This window comes from Thermobia domestica, chromosome 17, assembly GCF_964235325.1.
Source record: "Thermobia domestica chromosome 17, izTheDome1.hap1.1, whole genome shotgun sequence".
Taxonomy (NCBI): Eukaryota; Metazoa; Arthropoda; class Insecta; order Zygentoma; family Lepismatidae; genus Thermobia; species Thermobia domestica.
Genome location: NC_137470.1, coordinates 20,224,804 through 20,246,883, shown reverse-complemented (window position 1 = coordinate 20,246,883; position 22,080 = coordinate 20,224,804). Strand labels below are relative to the sequence as shown.

Genomic DNA, 22,080 nt, shown 5'->3' with positions numbered 1-22,080 from the left:
TTTTACATTGAAATAATTTTAAAGTTTCTTACCTCGCCTCATCTTTGATTATATATCCGCTACCAGGTTATAGAAATACTTTTTGTGGACGCCCTGTATATTTTGTAAAGACAGTGATTATTTTTTTCGATTTATACTTTATTCTGCGACGCATACAAGTTCTTTCTTCGGTGGGAATTGCTTCTTTCCCACACAACTGGACAAAGAAGTCTTTCATCGTTTTTCATATATATATATATATATATATATATATATATATATATATATATATATATATATATATATATATATATATTAAAACAATGCTTTTGGTGAGAAAATTTCAGTTAGTGACGAACCATTTCAGTGTTTCTCCCTGACTTGTTATTATGCACAGTATATATTCTACAGTTATTTGGAACTGAATTAAGTGCTTTCTTTATTCGCTTATGAAACATTGCAATAGATTAGAGCAGACTAGATCAGAACAGGTATTCAAGTGACCAGAGTGACGCCGGTCACGTTGCTTTGCAGTTTCTTATCTGTACTTTCTCACGCCCGAATTATCGCAGTGTCTCGTGCATTGTGGGCAGTTGACTAAAAATTAACATAATTTATTTTCCGTATTTTCTTTGTATGTGCATACAGGTGATTGATGTGTTATGGAATGCTTAAAATCAGTGACAGAAATTTGAAGTGAGTGATGATTCATCATGAAGTTTTATAGATACTTTTCGAACTCATGTGTAAGAGCTAGAAGAAAAAAAACTATTCGGAACGAATTTATTGTGGAAGTTCGTACGTTGAAGAGAAGTACTAATGTAAATATTTTCTGGGATGGATGTGAAAAGCAGCATTTGAGAATAAATATTTACTACTAACGGCGTCCTCCAACGGATGAAAGACTGATTGGCTGAGACTTGAAAGGCTGTGAAAATGACACGAGTTCGAGTTTGGGGCCAGGATCGACCTTTGAATACAGTTCATTTTGAGTCTCCGTCGCATACAGGAACTCTTCTATGTGGTTTGAATGCTTTGAGAAGCAAAGTCTTACTGCTAGATGTCACTCTACTGGCAGAAGGAGAAGCGTTTCAGGCCCATAGGGTAGTATTGGCGTCGTACAGTGATTACTTTCGAGCGATGTTCACTGATGCCATGCGTGAGAATCGTCAGAGTGAGATCTGCTTGAATGGTGTGACAGCGGCTGGGATCAAGTACCTGCTAGACAATGCTTACACGTCGCGCCTTGCTTTGAATCTAGCCAATATCCAGGATGTCTTATCAGCAGCTAGCCATGTACAGGTTGTTGCTGTGGTCGAGGCTTGTTCCAATTATCTGCAGGCTCAGATGGATTTGGAGAATTGTGTAGATATAGCAACAATAGCCGAAACCTACTCTCTGCACCAACTCCGAAAGAGAGTATACCGTTTCATGAGTGGTAACTTAACGGAATATTCCTGGAGCCAAGATTTTCACCCTTTCTCCGTGTCAGCTGGAATATTTATTAGAGTCTAATTTCCCCGTTGATTGCCCCGAGTCTGAAGTGCTTCATATCGTAGTAAAGTGGGTTGAATGTGACAAGGTTCAGCGACTACTGTATGCCCAGAAACTACTGCGAAAGATTCATTTCAATGAAATTAATCCGCAGAATCTCAAACAGTTTTTAGAATCGAAGACGTTGCATTGTATTATGATTCAGTTTCCTATCTTGTATCGACAAGTGTTGGCAGAAACCTATAAAGTGAATAGAACAAACACTGCAGAAATGTTGGTTAATTCTCGAGGGATGAAGCTGGCCGTTGTCAAAGTTGGGGGTTCGGAATTGGAGACATCACAAATGAGATAACGTATTTTCTTCCCAGTGTGGGAAAGTGGAGACACTTAACAACTATAGCACATGTGGAACAGTGTAATTTTGGTACCGTTGTTTTACCTAATGAACTGTACGTTGTAGGTGGGTGTTTAAACCAATCACTGCAAGAGAACATTCATCCGTTTGGATTTCGCTACAGCCCGCGATATAATAAGTGGACCACAATGGCGCCGATGCAGCGTGAAAGGTGTCGATTTTCGTTGAACGTCGTCGGTGGACAATTGTACGCCATAGGTGGCGCTAGTGAATCAGCGGAAGAGAATATAGATCTAACGGAAGAGGAGTGTCCGTGTGAGAAATACGATCCAGAAACTGATTGCTGGCAATCAGTTGCTCCTCTTCCGGGTTATCGTACGCAACATGCAGGAAACACCCTGCATCACTTTTTATACATTTCGGGAGGTTTAGACCAAGATTTTGTTTTCAATTCTGTCTTTTGTTACAATACTGTGACGGATACGTGTGAGTCGAAAGCTCGAATGCTAACACCTCGAGCAGACCATTGTATGGTTGCGTACAAAGATAAACTGTATGTGTGTGGAGGTTGGTTTGAAGGCGAAACAACGGGAAAACGAGTATTGGTGGATATAATAGATGCGTATGACGTCATCAATGACCAATAGGAAGTGGTGACCCATGTCCCAACGCCGAGGTATCATGCAGGGATTGTTATCATGGATGAAAAGTTGTATTTCATTGGTGGTTTTCACAGTGATGTTATGTTTGACAGAGCAACAGGTGTGATAGAATGTTATGACCTTGAGTCTGGCATATGGAATACTGGAGACAAATGCCCACAAGATATTTGGGAGCATACGTGTGTAACGCTGTACATACCACGGTGTCAAGATGACATGGAAGTCATGTCAAATCAAAGGACATAGTAATTTCTTTCATACTTAAAAAAAAAAAAACATTTGTCTTTGACAACTTTATAAATATGTGTCTTTCAGTGCTTATGGCATTGACGCCAAAGCCGTTTATGATTTCGGCTCATGTTTCGATCTTTACTTTTTGTTTTCCAGAGTGAAGATAACAATGCGTGGGTTTTGTGAGCATTTAGAGATTTACCCTATATACATATATATATCTATGTATAGAAATATGTATTTAAATAAAAAGAAATGCCATATTTTAAAAAAAATGTTGAGAGTGGTCTCCGAAAATCAGGGAAAAATAAAAGAAAACTTATTTTTAAAGTTGATACAGACAAATAAATGACGCCCGAACTACCGACCCGAATCGAGACCGTTGGTGCTCGAATACTTATAAGATCAATATCTTAATATACCATTTCTCTTTCAGCTTAGTACCAGAAATTTGAAAAAAAAAAAACTTCTCTTTCAGGTGATTTTAATGATATCGTTTTGTGATAGTATATTTTATCCTAATCATATGTTTTAAGTTTATTCTTGTCCAAGATGGCACACCAGGAAGCAGATATGATTACTAGGATGAATTCACTTTTCGAAGAATTAAGGAAAGCAATGAAAGAGAGCTGTGCTGAGTTTAAAGATAATGTTGATAGATATATGAAGCAAAGTAAAGAGCTCCGTGCTGATTTTAAAGAGACTTTTGCTGAGGTAAAGAGCGAATTAGGGCAAAAGATAGACGGTTTACTGGATGTGTTTCGTGAAAACAACCAAGGAACAGAAAGCGCCGAAAAGAAAACACCGGAATATGAACCCCAAGTACAGTCAGATGTTCCTACTGGATACGAAACACTGGAATTTGAGCCTCAGTTAGTGACTGATATTCCTAGTGTAAACAAAACATAGGAATTGGAACCTGAACCAGAGACAGATGTCCTGAACCACTCTGCCAACAAACCTGATAATGATTTTACTTATTCAGAATCTAGCAACACCACTTGTAGTAGTAGTAGTGAAAATTACGAACATATGATTGTAGACGACAGAGATCGTAAGCGCTAAAAAACAGCTGTCACAAACCAAAGAGAGAAAAAGCGCAAACGAGGTTATAGTTATTGCAATGAGCAATAGTATGAGAAGCATTTACCCATGTCTAATCAAGATAGTAGATTTTCCTACCCTCTGCTCTGTACTTCTTAATTAAACGGATATATTTTCTCCTCCATAATACTATGCCATCCCTATCAACTACAACAGACCTTTTATTTCGCGATACATACGTGAATTTCATTATTTTCAACAGTCTATGGAGAGTTTTGTGAGAAAAGCAGGGCAGATCCTCATCGGTATTTACAGCTACCAGAATTTTATTTACGTTCACAATTCATTACGCAAAAAGAATGATGTACCTTTGATAGAATTTCCGATTTCGTGAAGTCATAGTTTTCCCAGAAGGAAATACTTGTACGCGTATTTTTGGAACTTTGAAATTTATTTTCATTAATTTTAGCCTCCCGCCTAATTCTATAACCAAAATGCGTTTCCTACACTTGCCTGTTTCCCAGTCATGTCGGCTAATTCTTAAACAGTTAAATTAGTGTGTTGTTCTCTTAAAGCATGGAATACATTCAAAATGCAACGCATCTCACCACTTCGTAACGCTTTCCCGGGCTCATGTTTTATCACAGAACTACTGCAAGTATCATGAATTGTCTCTTCACAAAGCACTAAATACGCAATTGTTTACAATTTCATATGAACTAAAATTAGTTTCAGATAATATAAACTATACAAAATATAATGGATACAAGATACAATTTAATATGCATTTATTTCACACGACACTATATGTAATGTAGTCGTCATACACGCTAAATTCATACAATACTTGCACAGGTCGATGGTCTGCGTACTCGATAATTAGACAACCAGAAGATTACCTTCCTTGGAATTGTAAATAAAGACAGAATGTCGACAGGATTGGTTTGCTTCCTTTCCTAATTCTTAAATGAAACAATGATGCAAATTAACTTTATAACGAATTAGTTCTTATTTCTAGAAATACAATTTAATAAATAGGACTAAAGCCAAAACTTTAATACATAAATTGAAAGAAAACTTTTCTTAAAAACAAAAATTAAGAACAGTAATTGTTTGTTTTTCGGAGTTGATGGCTAAAAGGAACAGCAGTGCTTTCTTAACATCAGGTGCGAGCGTATTGACGTACGAATTTAGAGTGTACACGATTCTGTTTATTAGAAAAGCTTCCCTCCCTGTGAAGGTCAACGACTTCCTTTTCCCCTCTGTACTGGAGAGTGGTTGGAGGGAGGGGAGTTTCCAATCAGGTTGCCTGGAATAGATAATAGTTCCACAAGTTCCTCAGCAAGTGTCTAGTAAATCAATTTTGGTACATGGAACCAACGAAGAAACCTTACTGCAAATGATTTTGAAAGCTACAGACACACAATGTAATGTAGCTACTACAGAAATAACGGAATTATCAGCAAAACTCATAAAATCGTTAACAATCTATGGAATGAAATTTGAAGGAACAAAACGGATTGAACTACGCAATTTTTGTAATACACACAATAAATTTGGAAAGCACATATTGTTACAAATGGTATCTGGTGACATTTTAATAATAAAATCATTTGTACTTATTATGTTGAATTATAAGATTAATTAAATTTATTCACGTTTATTTTTGAAAATTTGTTTTGAATATTTTCTCGATATGAAAAGCCTTTTCATACAAAGTTAGTGTTCAGTGTGAGGCTATAAACTAATTGATAATTAATAAAACTACTTCTTCCAACAATTTAGTTGCAAAGTGGCGGCAGCGTGCAAAAGCGTAGTTTCTTGAGTCTCACTTCATCCACACAGCATGAGACTATTGAGTTGCAAAAAATTCCGTTGCCAGTTGGCTCAACCTATTCAGCTCAACCTATCCACTTGGCGATAAAAATAATTCTTCCTTTATCAACGTTAGAAGGAAACAATGATCAAAAACTCTTTTTCAATACAGCTTATAAGTTTCACGTTATCAAAGCAAGACAGTAAGTATGAATTAGAATGAATTGTTCTAATCCCCGACCATTCCAAGGACGACGGAAAGGATGCTCACATACAGCGTGCAAAGTGGCAGATGGAAGAAATATTCGAAGGTAACCTTGGTTCCACTGCTAAACATTAAAAAGTGATCACAACCTTACTCGCAATACTGCGATACGTGAACAGTCTATGCATAGTGGTGTATAGTATATTAGAGTAACATTGAAATAACGAGATCATACATATGCTATTGTTTCATATGTCTGATATAACGTCGCACAGGACCGCATTGAAAACTAATTGTAAGAAGCTGAGTTTGAGGAACTTCCTACACGTTATAGGAGCAGCCAAATCATGAGACTAACGTATGAAATGTTCTATTCCAAGACCGTTCTAAATAGGATGCCAAAGATCCTCTCATAGACTATGGGAAGTGCCAGAAGTAAAAAAAAAAAAAAAAAAAAAAAAAAAGATAAGTGTGTGGCTAACCTTGCTCACATTGCTAAACATGAAGTAGTTGTTCTGTTTTCGCAATACTGACAGCCATGAATAGTCTCTATATAATAGTGTATAATATATTGGAATAACATCGAAATGGCGAAAACATATAGATAATGTTGTTTCTTATGACGGAGGGAATCTCGTATAAGACCGCCTTGAAAAGAACTGGTAAGGAAAGTTTATGGAAGTTTTTACACGTTCTGGAAGTAATCGAAACAAGACACCGAGTATGAATTGAGGGAATTGTACTAATGCCCAATCGTCAAAAGAAGCACTTGTAAGAGGCTCTCTTAGAGCATACAAAGTGGCAGAAAGAGGAGAGGATATAAGGGTGTGGGTAACCTTGGTCACATTGCTCAACATGAAAAAGTAGTTAGGTGTTGACAATATTGCGAACCGTGAATAGTTTGTACATAATCAACAATAATAACATTGAAATGTTGAGAACATAATGATACTGTTGTTTCATATGTCTGATATAACGTCGCGTAGAACAACCATGTTGAAAACTAATTGTAAGAAGCTGAGTTTCAGGAATTTTTCACACGTTATAGAACCGAATCAAGAGACAAACTACGAATTGAAAGAAATTGTATTAATCCCCGAACGTTCCAAGGATGACGCAAAAGATGCTCTCATAAAGCATCCAAAGTGGCAGATGAAAATACGATAAAAAGGTGTGGCTAACCTTGGGAACATTGTTAAGGGTGAAAAAGTATTTCCGGGTTAGCAATACTGAGACAGATGAACAGTCCATGCATAGTGTTGTATAAGTAAAAAATGGCATCAAAACATATTGATAGTGTTGTTTGTCATGTCCGACCTAACCTCGTATAGAACAACGTTGAAAAGTACTGGTAAGGTTAATATTTTAATGTATCTTTTACCCGTTATAGAAACAATGGAATCAAGATACTAAGTATGAATTGGAAGGAATAGTACTAATCCACGACCGTTCCAAGGAGCACACGAAGGATGTTGTCGTAGAACATGCAAAGTAAAAGATCGAAGAAATATTTAAAGGTATTGCTAACCTGGGTCAAATTAGCAATACAACATGAACATTAGCGGTTCCAACATGAAAAGTAATTGTGTTCGCAATGCAAGGAGATGGGAATAGTGTATGTATAGTGATGCATAATGTATTATAGTAACATTGAAATGATGAGAACATATTGATGCTATTATTTAATATACTCAACATAACCTTAACAAAAACATAGTTTCAGGAACTTTATACACGTTATAGAAGATATCGAATTAAGACATTAAGTACGTATGAGAACGAATTGTAGTTATCCCCGACCATTCCATGGAAGATGCGAAAGATGCTTTCATATAGCGTGCAAAGTGGAAGATGGAAAAAGTATTAAAAGGTGGGCCAAGCTTGGTCACATTGCTCTACATGAAAAAGTAGTTCCATGTTGGCAATCCTGAGAGTAGTAAATAGTCCCTTCATAGTGATGTATAATGATTAGAATAACACCGAAATGATAAGAACACATTTAAACTGTTTCTTAACATGTCCGACAAAACCTCCTATAGGACCACGTTGAAAAGCACTGCTAAGTGAAGTTTGAGGAATTGTTTGCACGCCATAAAAGGAACCGAAACAGAAGAGTAAGAATTAACTAAAACGATTTGTACTTCTTCCCGATCGTTATAAGGAGAACGCAAAAGATGCACTCAGAGAGCATGGGAAGGGGCAGATGGAAAATAATATTTAAAGGTATTGCGAAACTTGCCCACATTACTAAACTAGAGACACGGAACTAGAACTAATATGAGAAACTAGTTCCGTGTTCGCAATACTCTAAGAGTGAATAGTCTACGCATAGTTGTGTATGAGGTATTAGAGCAACATCGAAATAACGTGAACATATCGATACTATTATTTATGTTCGACATAATCTCGCATAGGACCACGTTGGAAAGTGCTGGTAAGAGGCGAAGTTTAAGCATTTGCTTACACGTCAAAAGAAACCGAATTAAGACACTAAGTATGAATTAGAATGAATTGTACTATTCCCCGTCCGTTACAAGGAGGACGCGAAAGATGCACTCATAAAGTGACAAGTGGAAGAAAGCATAGAAAGTGTGGCCAACCTTCGTCACATTGCTCAACATAAAAAACAAGTTTCGTTTTGGCAATACTAAAAGCCGTGAATAATATATGCATAGTGGTGTATAATGTATAAGAATAGCGTCGTCCGTTCCATCGAAGACGCGAAAGATGCTTTCATCAAGCATGCAAAGCGTCAGGTGACAGAAATGATAAAGAAGTCTGACGAACCTTGGTCACATTGTTCAACTGAAAAATGTATATCCGTGATGGTAAAAGTTGAGAGCCGTGAATGGTCTGTGTATAATTTGTAGCATATATGAAAATAACATCGAGATTATGAGAACATGTTGATACTGTTATTTCATATGTCCGAGCTCACTTCTTGTAGGACCGCGTTGAAAAGTACTAGTAAGAAGCAGAGTTTATGGAAGTTTCTACACTTTATAGAAGCAATCCAATCATGACACTAAGTATGAATTGAGGAAATTGTGATAATGTCCGATCATTAAAACAAGCAGGTGCAAGATGCTCTCATACAGCATGCAAAGTGGCAATCGGTCATAGACATGTTGAGCAGGATGATAAAAGTTTCGAATCTTGTTGAATTGTTTTGAAACATTCATTGAGAATAATGAAAACACATTTAATATTTATGTAACAATATAATGACTGCAATAGAATCATTAAGGAATTCTATATAAATACGTACAAGATTTAGAATTTATTTTCAAGGAGAAAGCATTGGAAAATCTCAAACTTTAAACATTAACAACAAAAAACTTCAAATCTTACATTCAACTTACGAAAGTACTTCAACATGTATTTGAAACTGTAAAACAACCGAGAAAAGTAAACAACATATATCTTCATCGGACACAGCTGCTGATTCGATTATTACTATACGGTTAAAAAATCTAAGTCAGAGCCGTCTAAATGATGTGGGTGTAAATAAGACTTTTCCCACAGGCATTAAAGAACTCACTAGCTGAATCTATTATTTGATACACTTCCTAACCTACTACTTACGCTAACAGTTTACAAAAGGGCACAAGTTTAAGAACCAATGACATTTTCACAAAGCCAAACAAAGAACAAGAAATAAAGAGAGAAAAGTGTAGGATGTAGTTCGTATGAACTCAAAGTCCGCGTGTGATTTGATTTACTCGACCCTTATATACTTCAATAAGACAAGAAAGTGTTATTTTATTTGCATTGGCTACAAAACACAAATATTTTTTTCTCTTTTGTCGTGCACGACTGGTGAAATACGAAAATTTTGGAAGTTTAAACTTGTGCATTTTCTCTTAAAACCCCATTAACTTTCATGTTTATGGAATAACAGTAGATAAAGCTGTACTAATCGTAAAATTAATTAGTTACACCTGATTTAAAGTTAGTAAATGCATTGAATGTTGAGTTTCTCTTATTTTATTGGATACGTATACAATAAGGATATGAGTATGTAACCTAATGAAGAACGTGAATCGTTACCAGATTATTTAAAGCAAGTAACGGATCTATGGGCATAAGTGTTAAATATGTTCCAAAATACTGAACATTAATGAAACATATGAATAGCGATCACAAATCCCAACCGATTATTCTATAGTAAGCTCAAAGGCATACTATTGGCAAAGAGATTCAATAAATCACGTTAGAACTCGTAACACCCGAAGAATTTTAAGTGTCAGATCGATTTCAAGAAGAGTAGTTCCCGGTCTGATCCAGAAAAGATGTACCGAGAAGTGCTTCTGAGTTTTGTTACTGCGGCAGAGAATATTTCAGGGCAAGGAGATCTTACCGGCAGAATAGTTTGAGCGGCAGAACGAAGAGTGTGTGTAACACTAGTAAACCTTGCAGTGTTTACTGGAGTGTTGTCAAAATCATAAAAACAGAAAGGAACCAGTCTTCTGAGAAACGTTTCCTTAATAATATTGAGAACTTCAAAAAACATGGCATCATACACAAGCATAACTGGGAGAAATAGTAGTACATTGCGTCGGTCTGTCCCCTTATTGTGGACCAAGAATCACACTGAACTTATAGGTTGTACAAGATTTGCCGACGGTCGACTGACCTCGATGAAATACATTTCTTTCGGAGTGCTGTAGAATCAAAAACACATAAATTAGAGATAAAACGGCTCTTTTTATGTCCTTAAATCCTAAGTTAGTATTATGCCCTTTCTAAAGCCAAACCCTAAGACCCGCCGTCGGCTAAGAGCCGGAAAAATCCATTCAAGAGCCAGTCACCTGAATTGACACAGGAGGAAACCTCACAGGTGAAGAACCTTAATGCACACAGAGAGAAACCAAACACAATTGAAGAACCAAAACTCGGATAAAGAAGACCAACGGAAGAGGTACATCAACAACAGCCACACCTTCGCTGAGAAATGAGCAGAATTCAATAGAAACTTCTTCCCCCAAAACGGTATGGGGTGCAAAACCAGGAAGAGGGCCAACCCAGAAAGATAGAAACAATAGCCATTCTCAGAGCCAAAAAGTAGCAGCAGAAGATAAATAAGGTTTCATTAAAATAGAAAAGAGAGGTAGCCAAGAATAGATCCCAAAATACGGAGAACCGCCGATTATGAGGCCCAGATCATAAAGAGGAACGAAACAAGATCACTTGCAGCAAACAGAAGACATTCCCAACATTTAGATGTGTAATCAAAGTACCGTTGGATGAACAATTAGAGCCAATAACTTACTTACGAAACCAGAACATTTTATTCTCTATTATAAAAATACAAGCACCTTCGGGACCCCTTTCACTTCTATGGCTGTTCACTGCCAATCCCGACTACAGCGACACAGTTAACACAGGAAGTACGCGTACGCGTTAGCTATGCACCAAACAGAGTGTGTTCATGTTGTGCGGAAGTCCACAACCAGTCGCGCAGCAAACCCGTCAGCAAGAAATTCTGAGCAACGTGTGCCACGGAGAGACATAGAACCGGAAGCGACACGCAGAACTGACTCAGGACACAATAATACTACAGCAGGGGAAAAACACCCAACAGGAACAAAGACAAAATCACCACTTCAAACTCAGCGGAAGGAAATAGCAAGCCCTGAACAGAAGACAACTCACGTACCATAATACATCAAGCAGTACACGAAGCAATCGACGAAAAGTACCACAGATAAGATCATTATGTGGGTATGTAGCATTTTCGCTAATGCAACAATTCAAGAAAACAGCAGATCATTAGCAACAGCAATTAAAATTGAAAAAATGAAAACACTGAACGCACATCTGCAGCCAATCACCAGCTCCGATGGATCCACATACATCCCAGTCTCTCGACAAAGCAAACCTGGCGGCAACGGGATGAAAGGGAAAAAATAGCCAAATTGCATGATAAAAATAACAACATGTTCCACTAAGTAAACTTACCCATTAAAATACAGACATTTAACAAATTCAATTCACACTCAGCATCTTAAGCTCAAATAGTAACTTAAGCATGTGCGTGGCCATTAAAGGGGGTTTACTTGGAATCCATGTATTTATGGGGATTTTCTCCTACTACTCAAGCCAATAGTAAGGTGAAAAATTCTTCACGTGCTTTCGTGTCTTCTTTTTCACTCTTCTTTTCTTCTCTATTACACGATGTTCGGTACATGTTTAAGGATAAAAACAGCGACGCGATACAACATTCAACATGCTGCTTTCGATCTCCAACTGTATGTAGGAGCTGCACGTAAATATAGGCTGGTGCGTCACACAACGGGGCGAGCTTTCTTCCTAAGGGGCCCTCTTTATCTCTAATTTATTTCCGTATTTGTTGGCGAGAAGGATTACATATGTAAAAGTAAATGTAAACTGTTTGTATCTTAACATACCATACACTGTCCACTGGACGCTACCATCTGGACAAATATTTATTAATGAGGGTTCTAGATACTCCCCTGTTGTAGTTATAAATTTAAGAATTGTTTACATGTAGTATGTGTGTATCAATGTGTGTGAATTGCAAAATTTTTATTAAATATATATTTGTAATAAGAATGATAAAATGATCAGTTTGGGTATACCCTTAGTTCTTCTAATGTGAAGAAGCATTAAACCTAATAAAGAAATGGATCAGAGAAGAAAATATAAAAGAGGAAGAAAATTGATTATTACTTGAAAATAATTACTCTCAAGAGTTGATATCGTATCAGACGATACCCGGGCGATGTGGGCTGTCATGAAAATTACAGACATAATAATTCCTTTTAAAATAGTTGTTTTGTGGTTTTCGGAAGGTGATAGTCATTACCCTTGTTGGAAAAGAACATGTTAATTCTATGATAAGCAAATTAGTCCTCTCGCAATCATAGACTTGATTGTTGCAAAGTGAGTATTAAGTCCTCTCTTGTGAAATCAATTCTAAACTTCTAAATCTTTTTTTTTATGTAAATAAAATTGACATTAATACTACTTTTGAAATAGGTATTGAAGAACTAACGAGCTAAGCCTATTCCGAGCTACACCGCTTCACCAACTACCTAGGCTACCGTTTTAAGAAAGAAAAGAATATTAAAGAGAACCAATAGCATTTCTAAATGGCCAAAAGAAATAAATTGAAACAAAGGAGTCATTATCCCAACACTTTGGGGTTCACTTTCCCGTGTAATATTACGCTAATATTACCTTTTTCTTAGTTTCTGCTGTGATGAAAGCTGCTATATTTCACATGACAAATAACACACAACCTGCATTATCTCCTGTATTCTTTCACGAAAACACTTTTGTAACATTTATATGAGTAGGAGTGTTTCCATTTATTGTCACTATGTGCACTATGTTCTTTTTCATGGCCGACTACATTTATATTTTATTCCTTTTAACCACTTACAAATAATTTATACTACACTTTATTATCTCTCACAAGAGTCATGTGCATTAAATGAGAAATAAAATGATTTTGTAAAAGTTGCAATTTGCCAAGTGTATATGAAGCACCCAATATTCTGTTAGTAAAAATATTCATGTCAGGTAGTTGATTGAGCGACTATCATTTTAACATTTTAGTCCAAAGTGCGATGCAATGGAACCTGCACTGCACACGTGCCAAAATTTAATACAACCCGGTTAACAAAGAAACACTGTGTTGAATAAAGACCAATACAGACATATTTTAGTGTACAATCAAGAACGTAACCTTATCCCTCTAATGGTATAAAAACAATGTCAGATTTTTGTAGAAGCGTGTTTCACGGTGATTGATAAATTAAGGAACTGTCAAATGAAGTCTCAATATTGGAAGACAATATTCAAATTCCTTCTTAATAAGAATAACAAAAACTTGAATTTTTCAGATTAGTTTCCACCACACATTGAGATGCTTTATTGCGAGAGTGCACAAATGTTTTTAAAAATAAGGTTTCCAAACCAAACTAGGAGGAAATTATAGCACAAGAGCTATTGTAGTTTGTGCATAGAATGCATTACAACTATATGTGGGAAACCGGAATTTCAATGTTTGTCTTTCAACAAATGTAAATTATTTGGATTATCATAAAGTGTACCAGCAAACACCCATATAGCAAATCGACGGTAGCGATGCAGATAATTTTAAAAATATAACAAAAAAGTGTATGCATTTTCCAGCAGCTTATGGATCCCTTACCTAGAACCGATGCACGGTCAGTACAAGTTTCCGCACTTCTAGTTGAATATAAAACTAAGAATTCTTCACAGGCGGCTCCTGAGGTAAGTAACATTAATAAATATTAAAGGTGTATTCCTTGCAACTAAGGAAACAAAGGTTTTCTAATACATTAATTGTTGCACACTGGAACTAAAAAAGTAGAAAACATTTCCTTGATTTCAAGTAAAATATCTTTAATTTTTAACAATGTGAATTATCTCACCGGAGCTGCCTGTTGAACTCCTATAAAAAGTTGTTGGCATAGCAACTTCGAATTTTAGTATACATAGGTTTTGGCAAAGGAACTGAATTTCGTAATATACGTTTACGAAAAAACGAAAATATACAGAAAACAGATTTCACATTTGTCAGAGTTTCGACTTCACACATAACGAAGGTACTTGTGCTAACCAGCAAGTATCATATTCAGCGTGACTGTACAAAAAATACATAATTTCTTCACTTCCAATTTAAAATTAGCAGAACAACAAATGCAAGAATTGCTATAAAATTAGTTTAATATGGCGCGTTCAGGGCACAAGGGAATCAAAGCCAAGTATGAAAGTTCTGAGAAAAATAGATATGCATTACATGGATTAAACACATAAAAAAGTTAAACATTGTTTTTATGCATTATAAAAGTTATTAAAAATACCTGAATATGAATTTTTAATATTTGGAAGGAGTTTCAAATAGAATTTTTAAATATGAAAAATGAGCAAAACAGTGGGTTTAATTTCCTTGTGCATTGAACACGCCGTATAACTCAAAAAGATAATTTTCGAATTTGTTTAGCGTTTCTATTCAAGTTACTCTTAAGCTATATTTTCGGTTGTTACTTTGAAACACCTATAAACAAATAGTGTGTTGTTTTAAACATAAAACTTTTAAAAAGGAAACTTTACGTTTACAAAGGATGGCATAGAGAGGAAAATTTATCCTCGCAGCCACGAAATATATCCCTAGGGTATAGGCCTGTTTCATATAGCCCTCAACGCTTGTAACAATCATTTTGGCACCACTAATTTCACCCCTAGTGTATCGAAAGTACTTCATATCCATCTATTTCATAGGAATTACTGATCACTAACACCCATACAATCAAACAGGCAGAACCATACATTCCACAAACAATTTGGAAGCAATACTCTTGTTCTTTAACAATATTCGTACGTTTTGCAGTAAGCAGTTTCTAAGGGTTTTAAGGCACTAGTTTCATATTATGTAAATGGTTTAACACTGTATAAGGAAAATGTCAAGTCTATGATATAAAGTAGTAACTGTTCGACATGTCGATATTAACAACCAAAATCACTAATTACAACAGTTCCTTCACTAATATTTGTGTGTTCAGGGTTACTATTGTGTCCATAATAAAATAACACACAGCACTCCAATGTTCTCCAGCTGTTTGGGTTTCACATTGGAAATTATCGAAGACTACAAATGTTTGCAGCAAATAGTTCAGTCTGATTTAACTTATTTCATCGTCGTGGAAGCGTAGCTTTAACCTGGGGTCGAAGAATATTACTATTTATGTTGCTGTTCCAGAGAATGAAAGGATATTTTGCGAGATGGGTTGTTTTAATAAAAGCCACTGATGTCGGTGAGCTGAAAAAGGAATCTATGTTTCGGACGCAAAGTTCCCTCCAGAGTGATGACAAAACAGGTTCCTCACTGTCCACACAATTTTCTTTGTTTTTTGTACTGGAATGAGGTGATACCTATTTATTCATTTCTATTTTATGAGGTTTCCTTTTTCTTCCTTGTATTGCATTTGTTTGATTTTTTCTTTCGTCTATGTTTTTGAATTGAATTATTTTTGGCATTGTATTCCACAGCTTTGTATTTTATTTGTTTGATCAAGGTGTTCTTCGTTGTTTTCACATTGTTTGTTGTATATTTACTTCATGCTTCTTTAGTATACTTGTTATTAGTAAAGATAACGTGTTCTTCTTTTGTAAGATCTTTAATTTCGTATGTTTTCTGTATCTTAGTTTGTTAAGTGACCTTTGTGTACATGTTTGTACCTGAGTTTTTGTGTTCTTGTTTATTGATGGGATAAATGTTCTTCCTTGTAGGTTTAAGGTGTTCTTCTTTGTATGATTAGTAGGGTCTTATTGATGATCTTTGGTCTACAGAAATGAGCTGCTCGCCATTTAGTAAAAAAATAATGATTTCGTATTAACTTCGGTTATAGTGTCCCACCTTGCTGAGCATTTCTGGAAACGCCGATAAGTGAAGAAGAAGCGCAGGAGAAAATGCTATAAGCACACTTGGTGTGATGTACAATTCTGCCAGGTACAGTTCATTGTTGCCTTCTAATTCTGTAATAATTAGAACACTCTCTTAAGTTTGAAAGTGCGCTAGAGGCGTTACACGTTTCTAGCTTATATCTTGTTTACTAAATACAGCTGATCACCGTATGATGCGTCTGTCTTTTTTAATGCAGTTCTAACTTGTTATAATAGTTTTGGCACTGCTGGTGAAATTTGTTGTCATTTTTTACCTTAATGTTTATATTGTGTTTCTGGATTAGCTTCCACTTCCATGATTTTTGACCTTAGTCTTCTGATATTTGTTAGTATGATTTATAGATGTTAGTTTGTTCTAGACTTGCCCTTATTTGTGATGTTTCATTCTTATGGATGTTGCTGTTGTATTTCCGTGTCTTCTGTTATGCTGACTTCCCTTTATGTAGTCATTCCCTTTTGTTGTTACAGCAGTTCATTGTCGTTTCTCTAACGTAAGGACAATAATGATTCACAAATTCACTCTGAGTCACTGAGTAGTAAGTCCAAAAAAACGACGCGGTACTAAGAACCCGGAATGTTTTCACCTTTTTTTACCCACATGGACATAGTTTATGCACATTTAAATACGCAAGTCTGCATGAAAATCACTCTAGTCACCTTCAAAGTATTGCCCATATCCTATACTGCACCTGTCCAAACCTTTTTCTTACTGTAGAAAACAGTCCGAACTTTTGGCGGAATACTGTTCAAGAGATTTTCCGTAATGTATTTGACCTTAATGATGACACTGAATTGCTTCCTTTTTAGATTTGTCTTCAGTCGTGAGAACAAAAATATCACACGTCACTGAACAGAGTGAGTACAGGGAATGGGGCACAAGCGACATGTTATTCTTTGCCAAGAACTGTAGCATTGACATGGTTGTGTGAGCTTGCGCACAGTTCTGGTGTAGTCCTCATTTCTCTCCGCAGTCCTCATTTCACATTTTCGTCGCACACTTTCACAAAATCTTCTCAAGACATTGAAGCATTATTGCTGGCTCACTGTTTGTTCTTAAGAAATTAATTCCTTGTCGAAAATCCCACTCACGTAAAAAATCAAGGTTGTATTCATATTGGATTGAACTTGACGTGCTTTCTTTAGACATGGTAAATTTACAGTTTTCCTGTGGCTGGATGCTTGTTTTGATTCAGAATCGTACCGTACCACCAAGACATATCCAGTCACTGTTTAGTTCAGCCTTGAAGTGAAGACTAACTGTCAGTTAAATGTCTCTGTGCTCCTCTGACAACAAGCGAGGCACAAATTTCGCGGAAAATCGTCTCATCTTTAAACGGTAAGTTTAAGTGCGCTGGCAGGTACTCAAGGACAATCCCGAGTCGAACTTTGTTCGATGGTCTTTCGGCGATCTTCATTAACGCCATCTTAAATTTTTCCAATGCCTTCTTCTGCCCGTCGAAGGACGGCGAGGCCGTGCAAAATCGTCAGTTAACTTGTTGTCTTCTTTCAAGCTGGAAAATCACTTGTAGACTTTTGTCTTTTCCAAAACAACCTTATTAAAAGCTTGGTGAAGCATAACAACCGTCTCAAATGCGTTTCACAAAGAGAAACAGCATTTATTAGAGATGCTTTGCTCCTAGTGGTCCGACATCTCAACAACCAATCGAAAATCGCCAGAAATTTGCCACATCGCAGACACTGAAACACTATTAACAAATCGCTCAGCACAGAATAATGCCGACTTCGAAATTCGTGTAATATATTCCATGCTAGTGACACCTAGCAACACAATACTTAACCACATCGGTAATCAGCTCGACATGTTCATGATGGGAAAGAAGAGACGAATAAGTTTATGTTGATTGGTATCCTCCAAATTAATGAAAAGCATATATTCAACACTCACAGACAGAAATGTTTAACACTTGTTCTTGTCACTGTGTGAAACACAGCAATCTGACCACTTTTGATGTCTAAGAAATTCCACAATTTTTAAAAAATGTGGTTAATAAACAAAAACATGATTTAGTATGATTTCCATTTTTAATTGCAATAAAATCACTTCAGTAATGTTCCTAAAACTGAAGCTTCTTCTTTAAGATTGGGTGCTCATGAATGTCTGTTTAATAATTTAAATTTCCAGGCATATCACTGTCACTAAAGTATTTTCGCTCAAAGAAAATGATTCTGCCTGTCGAAATTCGGAAATTTTCTTCACCATAAAATTTGATTCAAAACATTTTATAGGACTTATAAAGGGAATCTTTAAAATATTGTACTCGTTGCCTAACATTTTCCTATATTTTTTTGTCACATTGAGAATCCAGATCTGTTTGTCTAAATTGACTATATGTAATTCACAACATGAACACAACTTTTATTATTACTATTAGATAAATCACCCTTTTAGTAATCCAAGTCTGCCTTTAAGAAGCAACTTGAAAACATGCTTGATTGTCAAAAACACATAATTTGGCTCGACATAAACAAATTCTCATGAGACCAGATATGACTCTTTACAATATATAAATATTTTCAGTCATATAGATTTTCCAAACTTACTCAACAACAAATGCATAAACGGAAGGGTATCCTATACAATATCTAACTATTTTTCATTACACAATGGTTTCTGAGTACGTAAAATTTACGAAATAAAACTGCAAAATAAACTACATATATTACTGATATGAAAGTTGAACAATGCACTTGCATTTGTGTGGAAATCATTTTATGCTTTTATAAATGTTGCAGAAATTCAGTTGAAAGAGTTATCCACCAAACAAATACACCAAACTACGGTTATGGACAATCTGATAAAGTAAAGTCTTTTAATATCATTGAAGAGTTCAGTTTCAAAACGTCTTTTGTCCATTTTTGATTCGAAATTCAGATTGTGAGTAAACTTAAGATTTATTATAAATTTTTCCTGTAATTAGGTTTCAAAATCCATAGCAAGTCTGAAAACATGTTTCTTGAGGACTTTTATATTAAACCAAATTAATTACATCTAAAATTTTAAAAAGTTTCTAATTTAACCCTTACCTGAATTTTGAATTTAAAATGGACAAGAGACGTTTAGAAAATGACCCCTTCAATATACTTCATGTGTTAATGCGTGACACATTCAAGGCGATACTATTTCAAGTTGATACAGCCCAAATATTATCTTGTGGGCAACGTTAGTTTTAATTTTTTAACTTCCTTGCAATGAGTGATGGTTCCAGTGAGTGGACCGTGGGAGAGATAATCTCCTTGGAGTTACGCGATTACCCTAGGGCATTGAACACAACGTTGGTTGCCAGTAACATTTTCGCCCCCTCTTTGTTCAAATTCTCGATGGAAGAAATCTGAAATCATCACTCTTTGCAATGGTCGCTCCTATAAATTTCTAGGCTAGAACCATATATTGTTAATTTGTTTTACAATTTTAGTAATTGTGCTACTAACACATAATTAAATAATCATTAAACAACGAAACACTAATTTTTAATTGAACTTCCCACGTTAATGCCACCTAAACTAAGAAACAGAGATGTTTAATGAAAAAAACTTAAAGACTTTGTAAAATGAGATAACAGGTCAACAGGATGTTGCTGACCTCTAAACATACAAAAAATAGTTTTTTACTTGTGTAATTAGTTTTTTGTGCGTTATTGTAAGTATCAGATATTTCCTTAAACAAATTTTACAATATCTGATTAGAGATAATTCAATACAAGAATTTAACGTCGTAAACGACTTTAAAATTATCTAATCTAACAATTATCTAAGGTGACCTAGAAGACGTATAATTTCTCTTTCATTATTTGTATCATGTTAACTACACAAAATTATTTGAGATCATATTTTGACAAATTTTGCGTTCTGTTACAAAAAGTGTTCACTATTGTGAACTATATACAACAAGAATTCAATACTTAAGTTCACGGTTAATAGTACAATCATCCATCCAGAATTTAAACTTATCACTGATTTCTGAAGCTTACCGATTATACAACTGAGTGCATATCACATACATTTTCTTTATTTTGCCTGTTCTATCTCGAGAACAAACACAACTAAATACATACATACTATGTACAGTAATGAACAATGCTGTCAACGTTTATAAGTAATTAGGGCGGTTGTGAATCAGACTACAACGGCTCTGCGTTTAATCATATCCATCTATTCCATAGGAATTACCAATCACTAACTCTTATACAATCAGTCAGTACCATACATTCCACAAACAATTTGAAAGCAATACTCTTGTTCTTTGACAAAATTTGTACGTTTTGCAGTAAGCAGTTTCTAAGGGTTTTAAGGCACTAGTTTCATATTATGTAAATGGTTTAACACTGTATAAGGAAAATGTCAAGTCTGTGATGTAAAGTAGTAACTGTTCGACATGTCGATATTAACAACCAAAATCACTAATTACAACAGTTCCTTCATTAATATTTGTGTTCGGGGTTACAGTTGTGTCCATAATAAAGTAACACAGTGCTCTCCAATGTTCTCCAGCCGTTTGAGTTTCACATTGGAAATTATCGAGGACTACAAATGTTTGCAGCACATCGTTCAGTTTGTTTTAACTTATTTCATCGTCGTGGAAGCGTAGCTTTAACCTGGGGTCGAAGAATATTACTATTTATGTTGCTGTTCCAGTGATTCAAAGGATATTTTGCGGGATGGGTTGTTTTAATAAAAGGTGAGCAACTGATGTCGGTGAGCTGAAAGAGGAATCTATGTTTCGGACACAAAGTTCCGTCCAGAGGGATGAAGAAAAAAAGGTTCCCCACCGTCCACACAATTTTCTTTGTTCTTTGTACTGGAATGAGGTGATACCTATTTATTCGTTTCTATTTTATGAGGTTTCCTTTAAGTTCTTCCTTGTATTGCATTTGTTCGAATTTTTCTTTCGTCTATCTTTCTGTATTGAATTATTTTTATCATTGTATTCCACAGCTTTGTATTTTATTTCTTTGATCAAGGTGTTCTTTGTTGCTTTCACATTGTTTGTTGTATATTTACTTCATGCTTCTTTAGTGTACTTGTTATTAGTAAAGATAACGTGTTCTTTTTTTGTAAGATTTTTAATTTCGTATGTTTTCTGTATCTTAGTTAATTAAGTGACCTTTGTGTATATGTTTGTACCTGAGTTTTTGTGTTCTTCTTTGTTGGTGGGATAAATGTTCTTCCTTGTAGGTTTAAGGTGTTCTTCTTTGTATGATTAGTAGGGGTTTATTGATGATCTGCTTCTTTGGTAGGCAGAATTGAGCTGCTCGCCATTTAGTAAAAAAATATAATAACATCGTATTAATTTCGGTTATAGTGTCCCACATAACTTTGATCATTTCTGGAAATGCTGATAGGTGAAGAAGAAGCGCAGGAGAACATGCTATAAGTACACTTGATGCGATGTATAATGTTGCCAGGTACAGTTCGTTGTTGCCTTCTAATTCTGTAATAATTAGAACACTATCTTAAATTTGAAAGTGAGCTAGAGGCGTTACACGTTTCTAACTTATATCTTTTTTTACTAATACAGCTGATCGCCGTATGATGTGTCTCTCTTCTTTAATGCAGTTCTAACCTGTTATTCTAGTTTTGGCACTGTTGCTGAAATTTCTTTTGTTTATAATGTTTATATTGTGTTTCTGGATTAGCTTCCACTTCCATGGTTTTTGACCTTAGTCTTCTGGTATTTGTTAGTATGATTTATAGATGTTAGTTTCTTGCTTGTGATGCTTCATTCTTATGGATGTTGCTGTCGTGTTTCCGTGTCTTCTGTTATGCTGACTTTACTGTAGTCGTTCCCTTTTGTTGTTACAGCAGTTCATTGTCATTTC

At 35.5% G+C, this 22,080-nt stretch overlaps 2 protein-coding genes across 2 annotated transcripts; both read left to right on the top strand.

The window, feature by feature from the left end:
- The first annotated feature begins 882 nt into the window (after positions 1–882).
- On the top strand, positions 883–1,494 carry LOC145673949 (kelch-like protein 26). Its single transcript, XM_081743765.1, has one exon. It carries the CDS (start codon positions 916–918, stop codon positions 1,492–1,494), a length of 579 nt encoding a protein of 192 aa, XP_081599891.1. The 5' UTR covers positions 883–915.
- A 522-nt stretch (positions 1,495–2,016) lies between these two features.
- On the top strand, positions 2,017–2,475 carry LOC145673948 (kelch-like protein 26). Its single transcript, XM_081743764.1, has one exon. It carries the CDS (start codon positions 2,017–2,019, stop codon positions 2,473–2,475), a length of 459 nt encoding a protein of 152 aa, XP_081599890.1.
- The last annotated feature ends 19,605 nt before the right edge of the window (positions 2,476–22,080 follow it).

Coding starts and splice junctions, on each gene's coding strand:
- LOC145673949 (XM_081743765.1), top strand. CDS start 916: ATGACACGAGTTCGAGTTTGGGGCCAGGATCGACCTTTGAATACAGTT.
- LOC145673948 (XM_081743764.1), top strand. CDS start 2,017: ATGGCGCCGATGCAGCGTGAAAGGTGTCGATTTTCGTTGAACGTCGTC.